The sequence below is a fragment of the Bubalus kerabau genome, chromosome 7 (assembly GCF_029407905.1).
Source record: "Bubalus kerabau isolate K-KA32 ecotype Philippines breed swamp buffalo chromosome 7, PCC_UOA_SB_1v2, whole genome shotgun sequence".
Taxonomy (NCBI): domain Eukaryota; kingdom Metazoa; phylum Chordata; class Mammalia; order Artiodactyla; family Bovidae; genus Bubalus; species Bubalus kerabau.
Genome location: NC_073630.1, coordinates 92,684,408 through 92,703,090, shown reverse-complemented (window position 1 = coordinate 92,703,090; position 18,683 = coordinate 92,684,408). Strand labels below are relative to the sequence as shown.

General features: G+C 35.3%; 1 protein-coding gene across 1 annotated transcript; it reads right to left on the bottom strand.

Annotated features, from left to right (window-relative positions):
- Window positions 1-315: 315 nt before the first annotated feature.
- On the bottom strand, window positions 316-18,164 carry ALB (albumin). The gene is made up of 15 exons (XM_055587485.1): window positions 18,086-18,164; window positions 17,320-17,377; window positions 16,334-16,466; window positions 14,874-15,082; window positions 14,197-14,329; window positions 12,669-12,766; window positions 11,065-11,194; window positions 9,931-10,145; window positions 8,687-8,819; window positions 6,995-7,092; window positions 5,809-5,947; window positions 4,993-5,216; window positions 3,317-3,449; window positions 2,576-2,643; window positions 316-450 (listed from the first exon to the last, which is right to left on the bottom strand). The coding sequence occupies exons 1-14, from the start codon at window positions 18,162-18,164 to the stop codon at window positions 2,602-2,604; spliced, it is 1,824 nt and encodes a 607-aa protein (XP_055443460.1). The 3' UTR covers window positions 316-450; window positions 2,576-2,601.
- Window positions 18,165-18,683: the final 519 nt, after the last annotated feature.

The window sequence follows — 18,683 nt, the reverse complement described above, 5'->3', positions numbered from 1 at the left end:
CTGAAGTAACTTGGCAGCAGCAGCAGCAGTATATGCTTTACCTATACCACAGTTCCTATTCTTTTATCCAGAATTATCATAATGTTAAAACATTACTTTGAATGCTTAGAATTCACAACTCAGAACAGTATTAATGTTTCTTTTATATAATTAACCCATAAGGAACTAGAAGTCCTCCATTGAAATGGGGAAAGAGAGAACAGTGGGACTTTTACAGCACCTAACGCAATTTTCAGGATGGCAACACATCTTTGAAAAATAACACTCATGGACAGTTATGTTAGAGTCTTTTCATTTTTTATTAATTGTAGCACAAACAAAAGAAGCAAAATATTTAAAGAAATTTATGTCCTTTAGAGAGGGTGTTGATTTAACACCAACAGAAAAGAAAAACAGATGAATAAGCTCTGAGTTTTCATTTCTCTTTTTTCCTCTTACTCTCAGGGTAGGCTGAAAAACAAAAGATAAATATAATTACTGTTTATAAAATGGCATGTGCTTTTTCAAATATATTCAAATGAATGCCAGATTGCTTAGATTGTCTTTCTATTTCCATCAACGAAAACAATTCAAGCCTGTCCTAGACTCATGGCAGTTGAATTCTTCTGCCGGGCAAGGGGAAAGGACAGAGCAATAAGGTTCGTAAAGTCCTCTCTTCGTCATGATGTCAATCAGGGTTGAACATTATAACACCAGCTTTTCATCATTAATTCTCAGAGTCATTTACTTAACAACTACTATTTTTTGGCCACACCATGCAGCACAGCTTGAGTGATCTTAGTTCCCTAACCAGGGATTGAACCTGTGTCCCCTGCCGTGGAAATGTAGAATCATAACTATTGGATCACCAGGGAATACCTGACACCTACTTCTTACCTAAGTTAATTACAAACAAAAAAGTTGTCTTCTCAAAGTTAGACCTCTAGGAAGAAAATCTTGCCATTTCGGACTGAAACAAGTATACATTTTGAAATGCCCCCATTTGCAAAGATATGAAGCTGTTTCCTGTCCTGAATGCACAAAATATAGGTATTACCATACAGGCAAAGAGCAAGTTAAAATCTAATAGTGGAATAAACATCACAGTCAGTTTGAAAAATATAAAAATAATTCATGCTAAAGAACAGTTGGGCAACTTGTTTCAAAAATGAAGTTCATTCTATTTTTTAACTTCCCCCACAATACTATAATAAAATGGGTTAAACACATTTATTTATGTTCAAACATCTAAGTTTTAAAGTGAGCCTTTTTGTCATAAGAGAAATCCTCTTAAGACTTAGTATCTTGACACATTGGAAACTTAGTAGCAAATTATTTACTTGTAGTAGAAGTTCACACAAGGTAGACCTCTCATATTCACCAATGAAATGAATTTGTTTTTGAGCTATTTGGTTGAACCATGTGAAATCATTGCTATTCAATTGTTTTTGTACATATGAAAATGCACTTTCATACAATTCAGCTTATTACCTACAGGATCCCATTGCTGAGCCAGTACTTAGTAGAATGACTCTGTCTTCCATATCACATTAGGGCAGAACAAGATAGTGGTTAATTCTCAAGCTCTAGTGTGACTTTTTAATTTTGGCTCCACTTCTCACTGATTGGATGGTCTTTGGGTAAATTACTTAACCTATGCCTTGATCTATACTTTCCTTTTCTCATCTGCAAAATGGGAATAATAATGGTTTTCGACTCAGACAACTGTTTTGAGAATTAAAGAAGTATATATATATTAACATATATATTTTTTATATATATATATATAATGAGTTTAGAATAGTGACTGGCATTAATCAGTTGATCTTTGCTATTTTAATAACTAGGAGTTTCCCCGGTAATGCTAGTGGTAAAGAACCCGCCTGCCAATACAGAAGACATAAAGAGACGCAGATCCAATCCCTGGGTTGGGAAGATTCCCTGGAGGAGGAAACGGCAACCCACTCCAATATTCTTGCCTGGAGAATTCCATGGATAGGAGTCTGGTGGGCTACAGTCCATAGGGTCGCAAAGAGTGGGACACAACTAAAGTGACTTAGCATGCATGCATGCATTATAATTACTTTTTAAAAATAATTCTATTTACTTATTTATTTTTGGCTGTGCCAGGTCTTTGCTGCTCAGGCTTTGCTCTAGCAGGGAGTAGGGGCTGCTCTCTAGCTGCAATGTGCAGGTTTCTCATTGCAATGGCTTCTCTTGCTGCCGAGCATAGGCTCTAGGGTGCACAGGCTTCAGCAGTCGTGGCTCCCAGGATTTATAGCACAGGTTCAGTAGTTGTGGTGCATGGGCTTAGTTTCCGCAGCATATGGGATCTTCCTGGATCCCATATGAGATTGGGATCCACGTTTTCTACACTGGCAGGCAAATTCTTTGCCCCTGAGCCACCAGGGAAGCCCTATATAACTACTTTTTTAAAAAAATCTAAAGTATAGTTCCTGGAGGAGGGCATGGCAACCCACTGCAGTATTCTGGCCTGGAGAATCCCCATGGACAGAGAAGCCTTGTGAGCTGCAGTCCATGGGGTCGCAAAGAGTCGGACACAACTGAGTGATTAAGCACAGAAAAGTATAGTTACCTGAGATGCTTGTGGCTGTGTCGTGTTTAGGTTAAGGCTGTTTGAGTTGAAGTAACAAGTTTTGGACCCTAAATACAAAGAAATGACAGATAAGGGGGAAATATTAGCACCACTGTTAGGATTTTTAAAAAGTAACATTTATACAACCATTGGTGATTACAAAGTAATTTTTCATATATCACATCCTTTAATAACAGTTCAGTACTAGACTCTCTTGCAGAGAGTTGGACATGACTGAGCGACTGAACTTAACTGAACTGAACTAGACTCTCTAGAATGAGGCCCCCTGAAGAATAAAATACTGTCAAGTCCTAGGGGGAAATATTAAATGATTCACACATTTAAATAGAAATTTCCCCTGTAACCTATAAAATCAACTATTCATAGTCAACCAAATCACAAATTACCATTTTCAAGAAAATGTTAAACTAAATTAAGTTTTGGTTTGATGATTGTCTCTACCAAAATATTTCAGGCTTTAGAAATATTTCTGTCTAAATTCATAAACATACAACTTTGGAAACAGAACAAATATTAAAACACAACTACAGTGCAACAAGAGATTTTTTTTAAAAAAAGAGTATTTCAGTCATTTGGTAAGACAATTGTATGAAGAATAAGATTCCTGTTCCACACACACATAATTTCTTTCAGGTACTTAAACCACTAACCCCTAGCTTGACCAAATGCAACAGCAAAGGAAATTAGACATATTAAAATGAAGACAAACAACTCCAGTACCTCCAAAGCAAAGCAGGCCTCTTTGTCATCAGCCGCGCAGCACTTGTCTACAAAAGCCACAAAATTCTCCATAACGGTTTTCAGTTGCTCCTCTGTTGCCTTGGGCTTGTGTTTCAACAGCTCAACAAGTGCACTGCATTTGAATAAAAACAACAAAAAACAGAAAGAAATGCACTCACTGAACAAAAATGGAGATGGTAAGAATGGTAGCAGTTCTGCTAAATATTCTAAGTTTTAGAGCCAGACAGCTCTGGATTTGAGGCCCAGGCTTGCCATTATAAGCTTCAATATTCTCACTTGCATAATGAGAATAAAATCCACCTTCACAGGGTTGGTGGAAGGATCAAATTAAGTAATCAATGTAAATTGCTCAACATTTGTAGTGTCAGTATATCTCAACTAATGGTTCTTTAGTAAATCACTGGAAAAGATGATGTCATTGCATTCATACGTTATCTGATTTGGGGAGTTATGGCATATTGAATTGTATAAATTTAAGAGCTAAAAATAATTTTTAAAAATGTACTTATCCTGGACTCCATTTAAAAAGTTTCTAATCTGAGAATGTTTCTCTTGGTATTTTGTAATCCACCCCATTCAAAGTTAATAACAATCTTGACCCAGGGATTGAACCCAGGTCTCCTGTATTGCAGGCAGAGTTTTTAAGTCCTGGACCACCAGGGAAGCCCTAATAATATAGAGGCCATAGGAAATAAAACTATCCAACTCAAGGGAGCTGGTGGTTCTCTTTCTTTGACATCTGCAGACAATAGGGCTAGAGAAAGAGTCATATGGGCACAATATAACTTTAAAATCTTGCTCCATGATCAGAAGCCACCAGAGGTAATAACAACTTCATGTTGCTAAATTTCTTGCAATTATAACCCCTTGTGACAGCAATAAGGAATCAAGGGAATCAAGCCTCTGAACTCGAAATGCCAGATGTTTTTAATCCAAGTTCCATTCTCAAAAGTTAGATCTTAAGGGGCTGCCTTATCTGTAGGTTGATACAGAACAAACTGAAAGTAACTATTCATGCCCAGAATTAAATTCTCATATGATTTCTACTGACTAATTTGCTATCTACAAAAATGCATCAGTTAATTGTTCAGCTTATTCTACTGAACTAGCCTAAGATACAGGGAAGGCAATGGCACCCCACTCCAGTACTCTTGCCTGGAAAATCCCATGGACGGAGGAGCCTGGTAGGCTGTAGTCCATGGGGTTGTTGAGGGTCGGACACGACTGAGCGACTTCACTTTCACTTTTCACTTTCATGCATTGGAGAAGGCAATGGCAACCCACTCCAGTGTTCTTGCCTGGAGAATCCCAGGGATGGGGGAGCCTGGTGGACTGCCATCTATGGGGTTGCACAGAGTCGGACACGACTGAAGCGACTTAGCAGCAGCAGCAGCAGCCTAAGATATAATTCTGCTGCAGCTTTTATCCCACAAGATTATTCTGAATGGTTTGTAGGCAAGATGATGAGGGTTTTTTTTTTTTTCTTTTGCTAAGAAAACAAAAGGCTATCCATTTTATTCTTGACATTTTTATCTGCTTAACATGGCCAATACTTCTGTACTTTGGGTCTATAATCACTATTTCAGAGAAAGCTGCTTGTTTACAGTTCTCACTATCAAGATTACCAACACAAAGAGTAGTGAAATACTCCTCACGTTTGTTTCTTGATTTGTTTCTCAGTATCAGGAAGTGTGCATATATCTGCATGGAAGGTGAACAATTTGTCATCAAAGCCTTTGGGTACATATGTTTCATCAGGTGTCAGAGCAGAGAAACATGGCCGTCTGTTCACCAATGACTCTGTGCAGCACTTGGTGACTTTTTCACTCACTGGTGTCTTCTCATGCAACACGCACAACCGGTTCAGGATCAAGCTCAGCTAAAAACAGGCAAGAACACAGAAGCCCAAAGAAAGCATAATGAAAAGTTTTCCAGGAACTCCTATCTTCCACTGGACCAAAACAAACTCTATCTTTTAACTCACAACATTGAATCCAAGGCTGATTTGAGGCAACAGTTTACTTTAGAACTACAGGTAAAAAGGGACTTTGAAAAATCTTCTCAATTAAATATGTCTACATTTTAGGAATAATATATTTGAGAAAATAATTGATGGCATAATTTAAGAGGAGTCCTGAGACATGTATTGGAGTAGGGAAGAAATAGTCTTATACTGATACATTAAAGGAAAAAAACCCCAAAAAGTAAAAATTTAGAAAATTCAAGGATGGAACATTAAAAATTCATGAATTTTTTTTAAAACAATTTATCACTTTTGGAATCTTATCTAAATCCTCTGATGGTCGAGATAATATAGGCAACCAAATCCTGGTTGCCACTACCATATAGACAATACACACACACACACATACACACGTGAAAGCAAGCACTTTCACTTGCTTCTGAAAGCTTTGTCAACATCCAAAGACAAAAATTCGTCCTTACTGACAGCTCTATTCTAAAAGACTCACATAGTCTTCAGTACAGGGCATTCTTTCTGATTCCGGCTTTGTACAACACCTAGTGCCCACTTTTCCTAGGCTTCTGGAAACCTCCACGAGAGTTGGAGTTGACACTTGGGGTACTTTCCTGGTGTAACGAACTATGAGCCTGTAACAACATAATCCATGTGTTTTCAGTCAGACAAGAAACTCTTTTTCTAACACATCAGGTCAAGCAGAGAACACTTAGCCAAAATCCACCAAGATGGTTTCCAGGGAAGACCTATTCCATTCATAAATTGTCTTCATCTTCACATGGGCGGAATAATGTGGGTGAAGACCTTGTCCTGAGCAACTAAGTAACCTAGCTGTGGATCCCACCTGTGCTATATAATCTTAGAAAAGTGGCTTACTTTATTATAATTCAGTGACATTAAAATACTTTTTAATTGCTTCTTTCTTTCAATAAAACCTACTGAGAGCTTAATACACATCAGCACTATCCTAAATCTGAAAGATATGGATGAATTTTCTCACCTATAAAACAGAAGGAAATACACCTGACTCAAAAGGGATGGTGCAAGGACTAAACGAAAAGAAACAAAGTATGCAATCAGCCTAACATGGTATCTAGCATGTAATAATCATTTACTAAGAATGCTAATCACTATTGAAAGTCCATGTATAACAATAATCTACTCAAGGGAAGAGACTATATCTTGTTCAATGTTATTCCAAGCACCTATAGTTAAAAAAGTGGTAACAGGTGTAAGCTGAAAAATAAATTTCACCTAAATGATGTGCCCCTTCCTGTCTTAACTTCCACAGATAAGGCTGTATTTAATCAGAACATTAGTCTATCACCTTATTGAGCTACAGCCACTGAAGACTTATTTTCTGCTCTGTAAAGCATTGTTTTTATTTTCTTCACTCATAAACTATCTAACTGTCAAACAGCATACTCAGTTCCTATAACCCAATATTTGATATTTTTCCTCCCAGATTTGAGCCCAGTTTTTTAAACTGCCCTCAAATATAAGCTCTTCACCCCATCAACTATTTTATCTCATTTTCTCTTGTCTTTCTTGATGGAGAGTGATTAGAAATAAGACTTTACTTTAAAAACTAAAAGTTCTATGATAGGTGGCCTATGAATATCATCTTAAATATTTACTAAATGAACAAGAAAAATTAGCCAATAAGCAAATATACTTACGCATTTTGGAATCCATACTCTCCAAGTTTTTCGAATTGGTCACAGTTTTGTTTGATTAAATTCTGAGGCTCATCCACAAGATGCTTAAGTTTGTCAAACTGAAAAAGAAAAGAATTGTGCTTATAACATTCTATATGAGGACCAGATGCAGGTTGTTTTTCACCCTTCTGGGTAGAATGAGATCCTTCCTCTTCTCTGCCCAAAGTCATGTAAATAGCTTTTTGATGCCAAACCTATTATATGTCCAAACTGTTTATTTGGTAAGACTGTATAAGTGATTCAGAACATTCAGATTCTGGAATGCAACTCCTAGTGTTTAAGCCAGGTCATCTGACTCATTTTCTAGTTGTTCAACTTTACTTCCCATCTCAAAGCTCTAGAACCCTCACTTCTAAAATGGAGATGAAAATGATACTCACCTCAGAGAATTACTCTGTAAACCTCCTGAGCTCATGAAATTAAAAGAGAGCCTGGGATACAGTAAAAACCTAATAAACGGTGGCTATGGGCTTCCCTGGTGGCTCTGTCAATAAAGAATTTGCCTGCAGTGCAGGAGACCTGGGTTTGATCCCTGGGTCAGGAACATCCCCTGGAGAAGGAAATGGCAACTCGCTCCAGTATTGTGGCCTGGGAAATCACATGGACAGGGGAACCTGGTGGGCTACAGTCCATGGGGTTCCAAGAATCAGACATGACTTAGCGACTAAAGCATCAAACCACCTTGTAATTATAAATATATTATAATTATAATATTATATTATAAATTATATTATAATTATAAATACTCGTTATTATTAAGCCATCTCTGCAGTTGGATCCCGAGCTCTCTAAGATAACAGATTTTGTCCTGGTCATCAGTTCTTGTGTGGCACTTGGCATATAACTAGTTTCTTGATAGAGGAAAAAATGACTTTCCTCTGATTCTTAAGTTTGAAAACCACTCTATGTACTGAGTGCTAAATATCTCAAACATGAGCTAGTTGCTAAATATTTGCTGTTGCTGTTGTTCAGTCGCTCAGTCATGACTGACTGTTTGTGATCCCATGGACTGCGGCACACCATTTCCCTGTCCTTCACTGTCTCCCAGAGTTTGCTCAAACTCATGTCTACTGAGTCAATGATGCCATCCAACCATCTCATCCTCTGTCACCCCCTTCCCCCTCTGCCTTCAATCTTTCACAGCATCAGGGTCTTTTCCAATATGCTAAAATTTTAGCATAGCTAAATATGCTAAAAATTCTTGAAGCAGATTTCTTCTCCTTATTTAATTTCTTTCAAAACCATTCCTAAACTGTTTCAAAAGAGATTTGAAAATATTCTACATCAATAGATTTCACCATCTTCTCTAAGATACTAATTCTTAATTACTTAATAAAACTTGAAAACAGGTTAACCTTCTTTATATCTATGTTAAATTTCTTTTAATTAACATTTAAATTTGCCTTATTTTGTTCTCAGGAGTCTAAAAAGGAAAAAAATGCCTGGTCAAGATTATGTAAAATTAAGAGAGTGCTCTCTTCGACCTTTCTTTTTTATTGAAGGTTATTATTCCTATAATGTTTACAGGCACAGAACTGAAATCATCTTAAGAAGAGATCTACATTGCATGATATAATAATCTGGCATCATTTTTATTTCCTGTTATTGGAATCATCAACCAAAGAGCTATATGTCTTCCTTCCAGAAACTTACCACTGTGGAATAGCATGCATGTGGATCATCTTTGGCACAGCATTCCTCCAGTGTGGCTTCATATTCCTTGGCAAGTCTCAATAGCACTGAGACAGCATATTCAGGATGCCTTCTTGAATATTCATACAAAAACCTAATTAAGATGACAATAATATAGATTTTGTTAGACAAATGAGCAAGAAAAACCACATAATTAACCATATATGTAAATCATATCCTAAAGGTTTGAATTAGACTAAACCAGGTGCAGTCAAGGACTAAGGGCTTGAAGGTTCAGAGTTAAAGCTATCAAACCCTGACTCTACCACTTGTTTTATTATATCCCCTTAGGTGACTTATTACAATTTTTGAGCCTTGGTTTCCTCCTCTGTGGAATGGGGATGATAATAGTATGTCTCAGAAGGTGAACTGTGAGAAATACATGATGTAATCTATGCAAAACACACACTGTTGGGCGCATATTATTTAATGAATGACACTTGTTACTATTAGGTACATCTTGTCTAATTTGGACTACACCTCAAAAATGTTCTGATAGATAACTAGAGACATATTCTTAATTTTTTTCTTCTCTGTATGAATAAACTCTTTATAGGTATGTCATTTTATAAAAGATTTAGTGCATAGGATACTATAATTGAGCAATAAAAATTTAAAGTTTATCACCACACTTACTGATTTTATATAATCATTGATTTTGTCATTTAATTATATGCTACCTTGCATGCTACTGGACTCGTCTTTTCAACCAAATCTGACTCATTTTCATTTTAAAGCACCTGGTAACAGATTCCATACTTTATAGTTCTTTGCTGGCATCAGATAGATAGACAGATAGATATAGAGGCATAAAGATGTATTACATATATTCACACATATATAAGTTCTAGAAATACACTTTGAATGAATGCATGAATGAATAATACATATAATTTACATGTAAACAAAATATTTCTACATGTATTTCCAGAAATATTTCTAAGGAGCCAGGGGTGGGAGTAAAAATAAATTTTTATTATTACATTGTACTCTATTGATAGAGCATCTGCCATAAGCATGTATTATTTTATGACAATTTTTTAAAATCAATTTTTCCAAAAATGTTTAAAGGCCGGAAGAGAAAAGAATAAAGAAACATTGCAGGCAGTGTGAAAATTGTAGCAATTCCAAGGGAAAGCCTAGAATAATTTCCTAAATTCTGAGATCATATAAAAGTATGAAAGGATCATTTCTTATCCACTTACGAGCCCAGGAAGGCATCTTTTGCTTCCTGATAGTTTTTGCAAACTTCCTTATCTTCAGCAAAGTCAACAGTTAATGCGGGCAGGTTTTCAGGCACAGCATCTTTTTCTGCCTCAGCAATGCAGTGGGATTTTTCCAACAAAGGCTTATCACAGCATTCCTTCAGTTTACTGGAGATTGTATCTTGATTATCACATATGTACTTGGTAAGATCTGCCTATAAGCAAGTAGGTGAAAAGTGTTCAGTGTAAACTGACATTCCTGTGCTTCCTCCCCAGACTTCTACTATGTTGACAGAACACATTCATTGTGTTCTAAGACCACACTTATACCGATATGCCTTCTATGAACATTTTCAGTCTGTGCTGCTAAGCCTAGAGGCACAGATAGAACTACTAAAACATGATTGGAAAAAAACTAGTCTTAATTGGGGCTCATGTCAGTTATTTATTAACTTTATACCTACTTTTAAAACACTTAAGTTTTTAAATTAAAACTCAGTAGTGTTTTTCTAAATATCCCCCCAAATTAAGTGCAGGCATCTTGAAACCAAATAACCAAATAAAATGCTAGAAATTTTTGAAAAGTTAGTCAAGATCATGGTCACAGACCCCACTTACAGATGTAAAATATCTGCCTTAAAGTTTTCAGAAAGTGTCCTGAGAGGTTAGGATTCGTGTCAATTTGAGAAAAAAAAGAGATATCATTCCAAATATTTGTATTTTTAATGTAGGGTGTTAATTAAGAGAGAACATAGAGGGGAAAATTACATAATTTCCAAAGCTCTCTTCAGGTTCCAGCCTTTCTCCAACTCCCTCCACCTCTTCAAGAAATCTTCTTAGAAATCTACCTTTGTGACTGTCCTACTTCAGATTTAAGAATTTGATCTCAGAATTTGAATGAAAGTGATTACAAATTATAAATGAGTTTATTAGATCATTTAGTGAATAGGATATCAGAGAGAAAAAAGAAAGAGGGAGGGAGGGAGGGCAGAAGGAAGGGAAACAGGGAAAGGATTGAGTAGACCCAGCAGAGAAAACAATCTCAAACTGCTTTCAGTTGTTCTGATGCTAAACAAACTAATTCTACCAACTTAAGCAAGTATGTTACCATAAAGCATACTGAGGATTCTTTACCCTGTCATCCGCACATTCAAGTAGGTCACCATGGCAGCATTCCTTGTGGACTTTTGTGAGATCTGTCACTAGCTTGGTAACCTCTACAAACTCAGCCTTGGGAAATCTCTGGCTCAGGCGAGCTACTAACCTAAAAAGAAAATTCTCCCATCAAAATATTATTAACAGACAACGTTTTATGTGAAAGCATTAGGAAAATACCACACATAACTAGAAAATTTAGGCTCAAATAACATACAGAAATAATTTGTAAGATATAGTAGCTCTTATTTTAATGATAATTCTGAACCAAATGTTAGAGCAAAATGTTTCCTTAGGGCAGCACATAGGGAGGTTAAAAGTCCAGCAATTCATAAAAACAGAAATCAAAGAGGGATTCTAAAAAAGGTAACATGCTGAGAGGACCCAGGTTTAGAGCCCAGGAATGACTTCCAGATCTGGCTTTATAGCTTAATAATCATGAGACCCTAGGCCAGTTACTTAGCCTCTGTGAGCTTCAGTCCCCACAGAGTCACAACAACATGCTAAGTCAAAGCATTGTTGTGAGGATTAAATGAGATAATCTATATGAAAGCATTTTATGAACTGGGGAATGCCATACAAATTCCAGTTACCCCTTTTTTAAAATTATTAACCAAAGTACATTCTTCCTGACTTCTAAAAGCCTCTGAGAAAACAAATTTTGTTAACTTCTACAAAAATTAGAGAGTTTTGACTCAGCATACTTTTACCAAGAAATTGATTCAGCATTATCTCTGTACTCATTGATAAGATGTAAAACCTAACATCCACAAGCTTTCTCAAATCATTTCAGAGTCACTGAAATCAGGTAAAAGACACTTCCCCAAAACTAATCATACCCTGTTTAACTATGTATCATTTCATGTTAGGGTTGTTTTGTTTAGTGATTTTATTGATGGTAGGGATGACAGGCAAGATAGTTCAAGTGACAGTTTCTTGACAGCTTCCAAAATGTCTGTTTTCAATTGATTTTCTGCCCAATGTTGATTTATTGTTGACTAGAAAGTAAGGGATTGGTGGTGGGGATGGCAGGGGGTCGCAAAAGGGATTCCTTGGTCCAAATATTGAAGGATGCTTCTAGAGCTAGCTGATAATATCCAAACAGAGGCCCAGGCAAAAACAAGAGATTAAGAGCAGAACTGGTGCTACCAGAAAATAAGAAGAAACTTTGATGACTGAAATTAGTTATCAGAACATAAAAAGACAAGCAGACACCTTCAGATAATTGGTTGGAGGGATGGATGAGAGATAAAATTAGATAAAAGACCCTAACTATAGATCTATATAAACAGTGGATTATTATACTAAGATCACAATCGTTAAAAATACATGGAAGTTTAAACACCTGTCCTGGAAGAACATAAAAGTTGTCGTCTAAATTCTCTGACTTAGGGAAAAAAAGGTTAAAAATAATGACAAATTGTCTTTGATGCTCTGGTTTTCATCTCTATCAAATTTTTACCTTTTAGACAACCAAAAAGATGTATGTGAAAGCACTGTGTAAAATGACATATGATGAACAATTTTTTCAACTGAACCATCCATTTACATCGTGAAAAAGATGCAAACCAAATGTAACATACCATGCTTTTAAAGCTCTTTCTCCAAATTTTTGAATACTGGCACACCTGAGTCTCTGTCTGGCAGATGAAGTCAGTACTTTTTCTCTCATAGTTTCAATCTGCAAAAAGAAATAATTTGAGGAACATTAGAAGAGAAAATTTAGGTACAGACCACCCCTTCTGGAGCTCAGATGAGACTGCTGCTGCTGCTGCTGCTGCTGCTGTGTCGCTTCAGTCGTGTCTGACTCTGTGCGACCCCATAGACAGCAGCCCACCAGGCTCCCCCGTCCCTGGGATTCTCCAGGCAAGAACACTGGAGTGGGTTGCCATTTCCTTCTCCAATGCAGGAAAGTGAAAAGTGACAGTGAAGTTGCTCAGTCATGTCCGACTCTTCGCAACCCCAAGGACTGCAGCCCACCAGGCTCCTCCGTCCATGGGATTTTCCAGGCAAGAGTACTGGAGTGGGGTGCCATTGCCTTCTTCGGAAATAGGGTTTACATAAATCAAAATTATCTCTGACAGTAGCAAGATTTAACCTTTTGAGCAAACCCCAATAGACCAGCATTACAACTGAAATGATTAACCTAATGTGTAGTTGCTGTTCATGTCCAACTCTTTGCAACCCCATGGACTGTAGCCTACCAGGTTCTCCTGTCCATGGGAGTCTCCAGGCAAGAATACTGGAATAGGTTGTTATTTCCTCCTCCAAGATTAATCTAATACATAATGATAAATATGAGACTTTACCAAATTAAATCTTAAAGAGAAAATTTAAACCTCAATTCCCAAGTATTCATTATTGGCAAATAATTATTTTGTTCTATAGAAAGAGGAAAAGTCAGTCTGGTCATAGTGGAACCTCCAGGTGGTTAAGAACCAGCGTGGAGGTATTGCCAGGGAAAAGGGAATGAAAAGGAAAATTAGAACAGTGTACACTAATATCCAAGGGAATAGAACTCTGCTGACTTCTTAATTTTGCACATAATGCATTTTAATCCTTCCTCCACAACTCCCATAACATCAATAAACTCCTTAGAAAAGAGAATGCAGTGTAAATATTTACGGAATAAATCAATAAACCTAGGCTTCTAGATGCAGTTAAATTCTCCCCCACTTTGAATTCTCCCCTCCCCCAATAAAAAAAAAAGCCTCATGAAAAGAGAAAAATGGTGAAATGGTGTCCTCTTACTGTGCAATTTGAAAAATGAGTTTCTGCATTTCACTATAGCAACTAGCACTATAGAAAGAGGCAGGATATTTAGACACGTACAAACCAGTTCCCTCTACCAGATCCACTTTGCAAATCTTGTTAGAAAAAGGAAATGGAAGACATAGCTCTTCAAAAAAGGTGAAAAGACATAGCCCTTAGTGAAGAAGACATAGCCCTTCAAAAAAGGTGAAAAATTCTTTAATTGGGGGAAAGAGGGAGGAGTTTAAACCATGTAAAGAAGTTTCTGCTGGAGGCTTCAGTTTCCTAAATTTAGCCATAAGATGTCCTGAAACTGAGGTTTGATTATGAATTGGTTCTTCTATTCTTTCTGAAGAATACCTTTGGTAGCAGGCAGGCACCTTTATCTTCAGCTTGGCAGCATTCTTGAAAAACTCCATTATATTTATTAGCATAGTAAAGGAGTTCTGGTGCATAAAAGTAGGGATGTCTTCTGGCAATTTCGTATAGGTATCTAAATTTTTAAACAAAAAAACAGTCACTTTTCTATAGCAGGAACAAATACATTTGTAATATACCTTCTCCCCAGAGCCTTCAAAATTCAAAGACTTCTAATCAACCAATTAAGCTCAATTTGCAAATGATGAACTTGCCTTTGTCATTCTTTAAGTCAGTGAAAATGTCAAACTCACACACATATATATATACATATAAGTATACACGCATGCATAAAATAGTTTAATTTCAGTGATATGTTATTGACTAATTTGAAATAAATTCTGAGAATGCTAAATATATACGTATATCTTTATAATATCTTAATACATGTCAACTGCAATTATTTTCATATAGATCATATCCTGTTCTGCAAAAGATCTTTGATCACCTTTTTCATCATGTAGAATGATAATAAATATTCTATTTCTTTGAAAATTGTCATTAGAACAAAAACTTCAAGTCTTATTGTTGATAATAATTTTCATAATAGTAATTGTTATAGTGAATCTTGACATATTTCATAATTTTTTATTTTGAAGCTTAAAAATCTGATTACTTACTTTCCCCAAAACTTCTTTTCATCTGCCTTAAACTCGTCACACAAAGTATTGGGGTCTGGTTTCAATTTAGGGAGGTCTGGGCTATCATCTTTGTGTTTCAGGAAGCATTCATTTCTTTCAGGCTCTTGTTTCTCGCAGCAGTCGGCCATGTCACCATAGGTTTCACGAAGGGATGCAACTTTACACAATTCCTCTCCAAAGAGAGTGTGCTGCATGGAAGAGAGCAGGCTTCAAATTGCTGAGCAGCATTTTATTTTCCTTATACCCAAAGAATAGTACAAGAAATTAATATCTTGGTAAACCTTGGTTAGTATGTCATATAAAAATCCACTTTTTTTCTCAGATTTAGAGAGTTTCCCTTGATTTGACCATCTATGGGTGATTACCATAGGAATTAAGTGTCACACTATTACTTATAGTGGATAAAACAGAAGGGCAAAAAGAATGCCTTTAAGGAATGAACAAAACTCCTGTTTCCACCTGAGGTTAAAGGCCAGGAGAGAAATCATTAAAGTAAAAACTCAAGGGAAATTATCCTCTTAGTAGCAATGAATTCACATTAGGGAGGACAATGTTCAGATAGATTCTCATTTGATCTGCTCCTTTTCGAGAGGTCCAAATTTTTAGTAGAAACCATTCAAAACTGAGGAGTAACACTATCTACTATATATTAATTGTTACTGCATTAGAGTATAATTTTTTTGTTCTAGAAATTTTTGCCTCAATGCACAGTCCATTAAATGAATCCTTTCTGTATCAATTAATTTTGATTATGAAAGTAATTATAACTCCAGGGGAAATAAGCTCAAGACAAAATTTATTAATTTCTTTTAAAATATATTTTTAAAAATTCATATTTAGAGGAATATTATTGTGGGTAGTTAAAGAACTGATTCTGCCTCGAGGCAGAAGTACATATAGAGAAAAACAAGAAGGAAGCCTTCTGTGATAAACAAAAAATTGCCTTGTCCCAAGAAAGGCATATATAAAGCAGTAAGAGAAATAGAGACCTATCTTTGTATTAAAGATCTATCTGAAAATATCACAAGTTCAAAGTCCTGATTGTTTATTGTATGTAAAAATATGAATATCCCTAAAACAAGGAATACATAGCCATACTGTTGTTTTTACCTAGATAACAAGGTAAAAACTATCTATCATTATTAGTGTCTATGAAAAGAAATTTAACTTTAAATTTAAAAAAAGAAACTTCTAAAAATAAAAAATGTCCAAAAACACTATGACTTTTGTGTGTGGTTTCAGTAAAGCAATGTTTTTTAAAACTGTGAGTACACTAGAACATCTCTATCATCAAAGAAATGCTATACCCACTTTTGAGTGTTGCTTACAAATATAGTCTTTGATAATAATTGAGAAAACTAAAATGAGATATTTTTACTTTTTAAACATTCAAGATTATGTTACAGAAGAAATACTATTCAAAACCAGAATATACTTACAAGTGACTTATCACAACCGGCATGTGACTCATCAGCAACACATGTTTTTGCAAACTCAGTTAGTTCGTTCACTAATTTTACATGCTCATCATATGGACTCTGCTGGAGATACTGAGAAAAGGCAATCAGTACCCTGAAATAAAGATCACAGAAAAATGTTGTATAATAAATTTTTAATATACACTAGATTTCATGTTAGAAAACAAATAGTGTCTGTATATGTTCTATATTTTACACACCTTTCTCATGATTATTCAGAGATCCTATTGACGTCAGCTGTGTTCTGAGGCCTAACCACGTATATGTGGCTTTCTAAGAAAAAAGGATGTATATTTCCACCATGTTTAAATATATGTGTGTGCAGGTCAATATATGCATACTATCACATCATCTATGTGAGCAAGCAAGCAAAATGCATTCTAAATAGACTAATAGACAGGTCCTTCAACTATTTAAAACAAAAATCATACATACATACACAATATCTCATTTAATCAGGCAATAGGATAAGACAGACTTTGAAAAACAAGCTATTTCCTTACCTTTTACTAGATTAAAAAATATTCAAATTGTCTCAAAAAACCACAGAAATATTTGCTGGGTAAAGAACTTAGTAAATGAGTTGTGAAAGGAGTCATATAGTAAAATGTTTTCTACCATGTAGATTATATAAGAGTTCCAGATCTACACTGTCCAAACAGTTTTCATTAGCCACAAATGACAATATATATTTGAAAAAGTTAAAATTAAATACTGTTTAAATTTTTGATCCTCAGTTTCAATTGCCATATTTAAAGTCCTCTATAGCCACAGTGGCCAATGGCAACTATATTGGTCAACACTGATACAGAATATTGCCACTGATGCAGAAAATCCTTTTGGAGAGTACTGTTCTACAGTCTTTGATGACGGGACTATAAGGACTTCAAAATTGCAACTAACACTATTAGAAACATTAAATTTGATTCTTCAGTATTTCAACTTACAGGCCTTTAAAATGTTCTTCTCCCAAATCTTTAAACCGATGAGCAATCTCACTCTTGTCTGGAGGGGAAAATGGGGGGAAAAAAAGATTTGCTTTAAATTCTGAAGAAACAACTGGTTACGATATTATTTTTTATGTTTCTCTCCATTTGACTTGGGTATTCATTTGCTCCAAGATATTGAGCTCTGATTCTGTACAGAAAATCTTAAGATGATGATTAAATGTTTCTTCTGCATTTAAGCAGAAGTGTTATTTAATCACCAATGATACTACTTGAAAAATCATTGAAGTCATTACATATTTATAGTTTTATATTCAAACTTGGATAAGATCTAATGCTCTTGCAATGTCTATTAACTGAGAGGATAGTCCAAAACGGAAAATATAAATACAAGTTCTATTTATAAGATTAAAATCACAAATTTTGTATTTTTTATATAAATTAAAGTACAGCGAACAGGCCTTTGGAAACTTGGATTTTTAAATTCTATCTTCAACTATATTTTGTGAAGTTTAAGTCACTCTGCAGAAACTCCTTCATGTGCAATAGGAAATTACAGTTACTAAACAATTCTCACTATTTTTTTCACCTAGGATGTTAGAAATATATTAATAAGGTATCTTCCTAAGGGTTCACAAATACAAAATATAGTAACAGTCTAAAAATAAACGCTAAAGGAAAACTTTCTTCATTAATGATTCAAGGTTTACTAAAACGTTCTTGTCTAGGAAAGAAAAGTTGAACAATTGAAAACTAGAATTCTTACGTGTATCTCGACGAAACACACCCCTGGAATAAGCAGAGCTGAAGAGAAGGAGAAGAGAAATAAAAGTCACCCACTTCATTGTGCCAAAGTTTTGTGGGGTTGATAGAAAAGATAGTATGATAGAGGGAAATCAGCACTAATATACTTCTTTAGCCAATAATTGTAGATTATTAACTAGACTCATCTTTGTATTTCATTGGTTCATAAGTGATTACAAAATTCATAGCATTCTTGCCAAAAAATTGTTTGACTGAATCCCTTGCGTATGTTTGCCATCTGGAACCGGTTTTTCCACAAGACCTTGTCAATTCAATAGTTGTGTAAAACATCTTATCAAATTTTACATAAGAGTTTAAACGATTTGTACCATTACTGTGTTCTCTATCTGTGATTTACTATTTGAACATTTTAGTTTTCAATATTTTCAAAAATTTGACCAAATCAATAACTTAGCTTGGAAATAAGATATATTAAGAGTTAATCTCTGAGCCACCTATGGCTGATTCATGTTGATGTTTAACAGAAAACAACAAAATTCTGTAAAGCAATTATTCTTCAATTAAAAAATAAATTAAAAAGTTAAGCTCTTAATTGTATT

Coding starts and splice junctions, on each gene's coding strand:
- ALB (XM_055587485.1), bottom strand. CDS start 18,164: ATGAAGTGGGTGACTTTTATTTCTCTTCTCCTTCTCTTCAGCTCTGCT. Junction 10,146..11,064: donor TTGAATGTGCGGATGACAGG/GTAAAGAATCCT, acceptor ACTTGCTTATAG/GCAGATCTTACCAAGTACAT. Junction 7,093..8,686: donor ATGCATGCTATTCCACAGTG/GTAAGTTTCTGG, acceptor TTTCTTTTTCAG/TTTGACAAACTTAAGCATCT.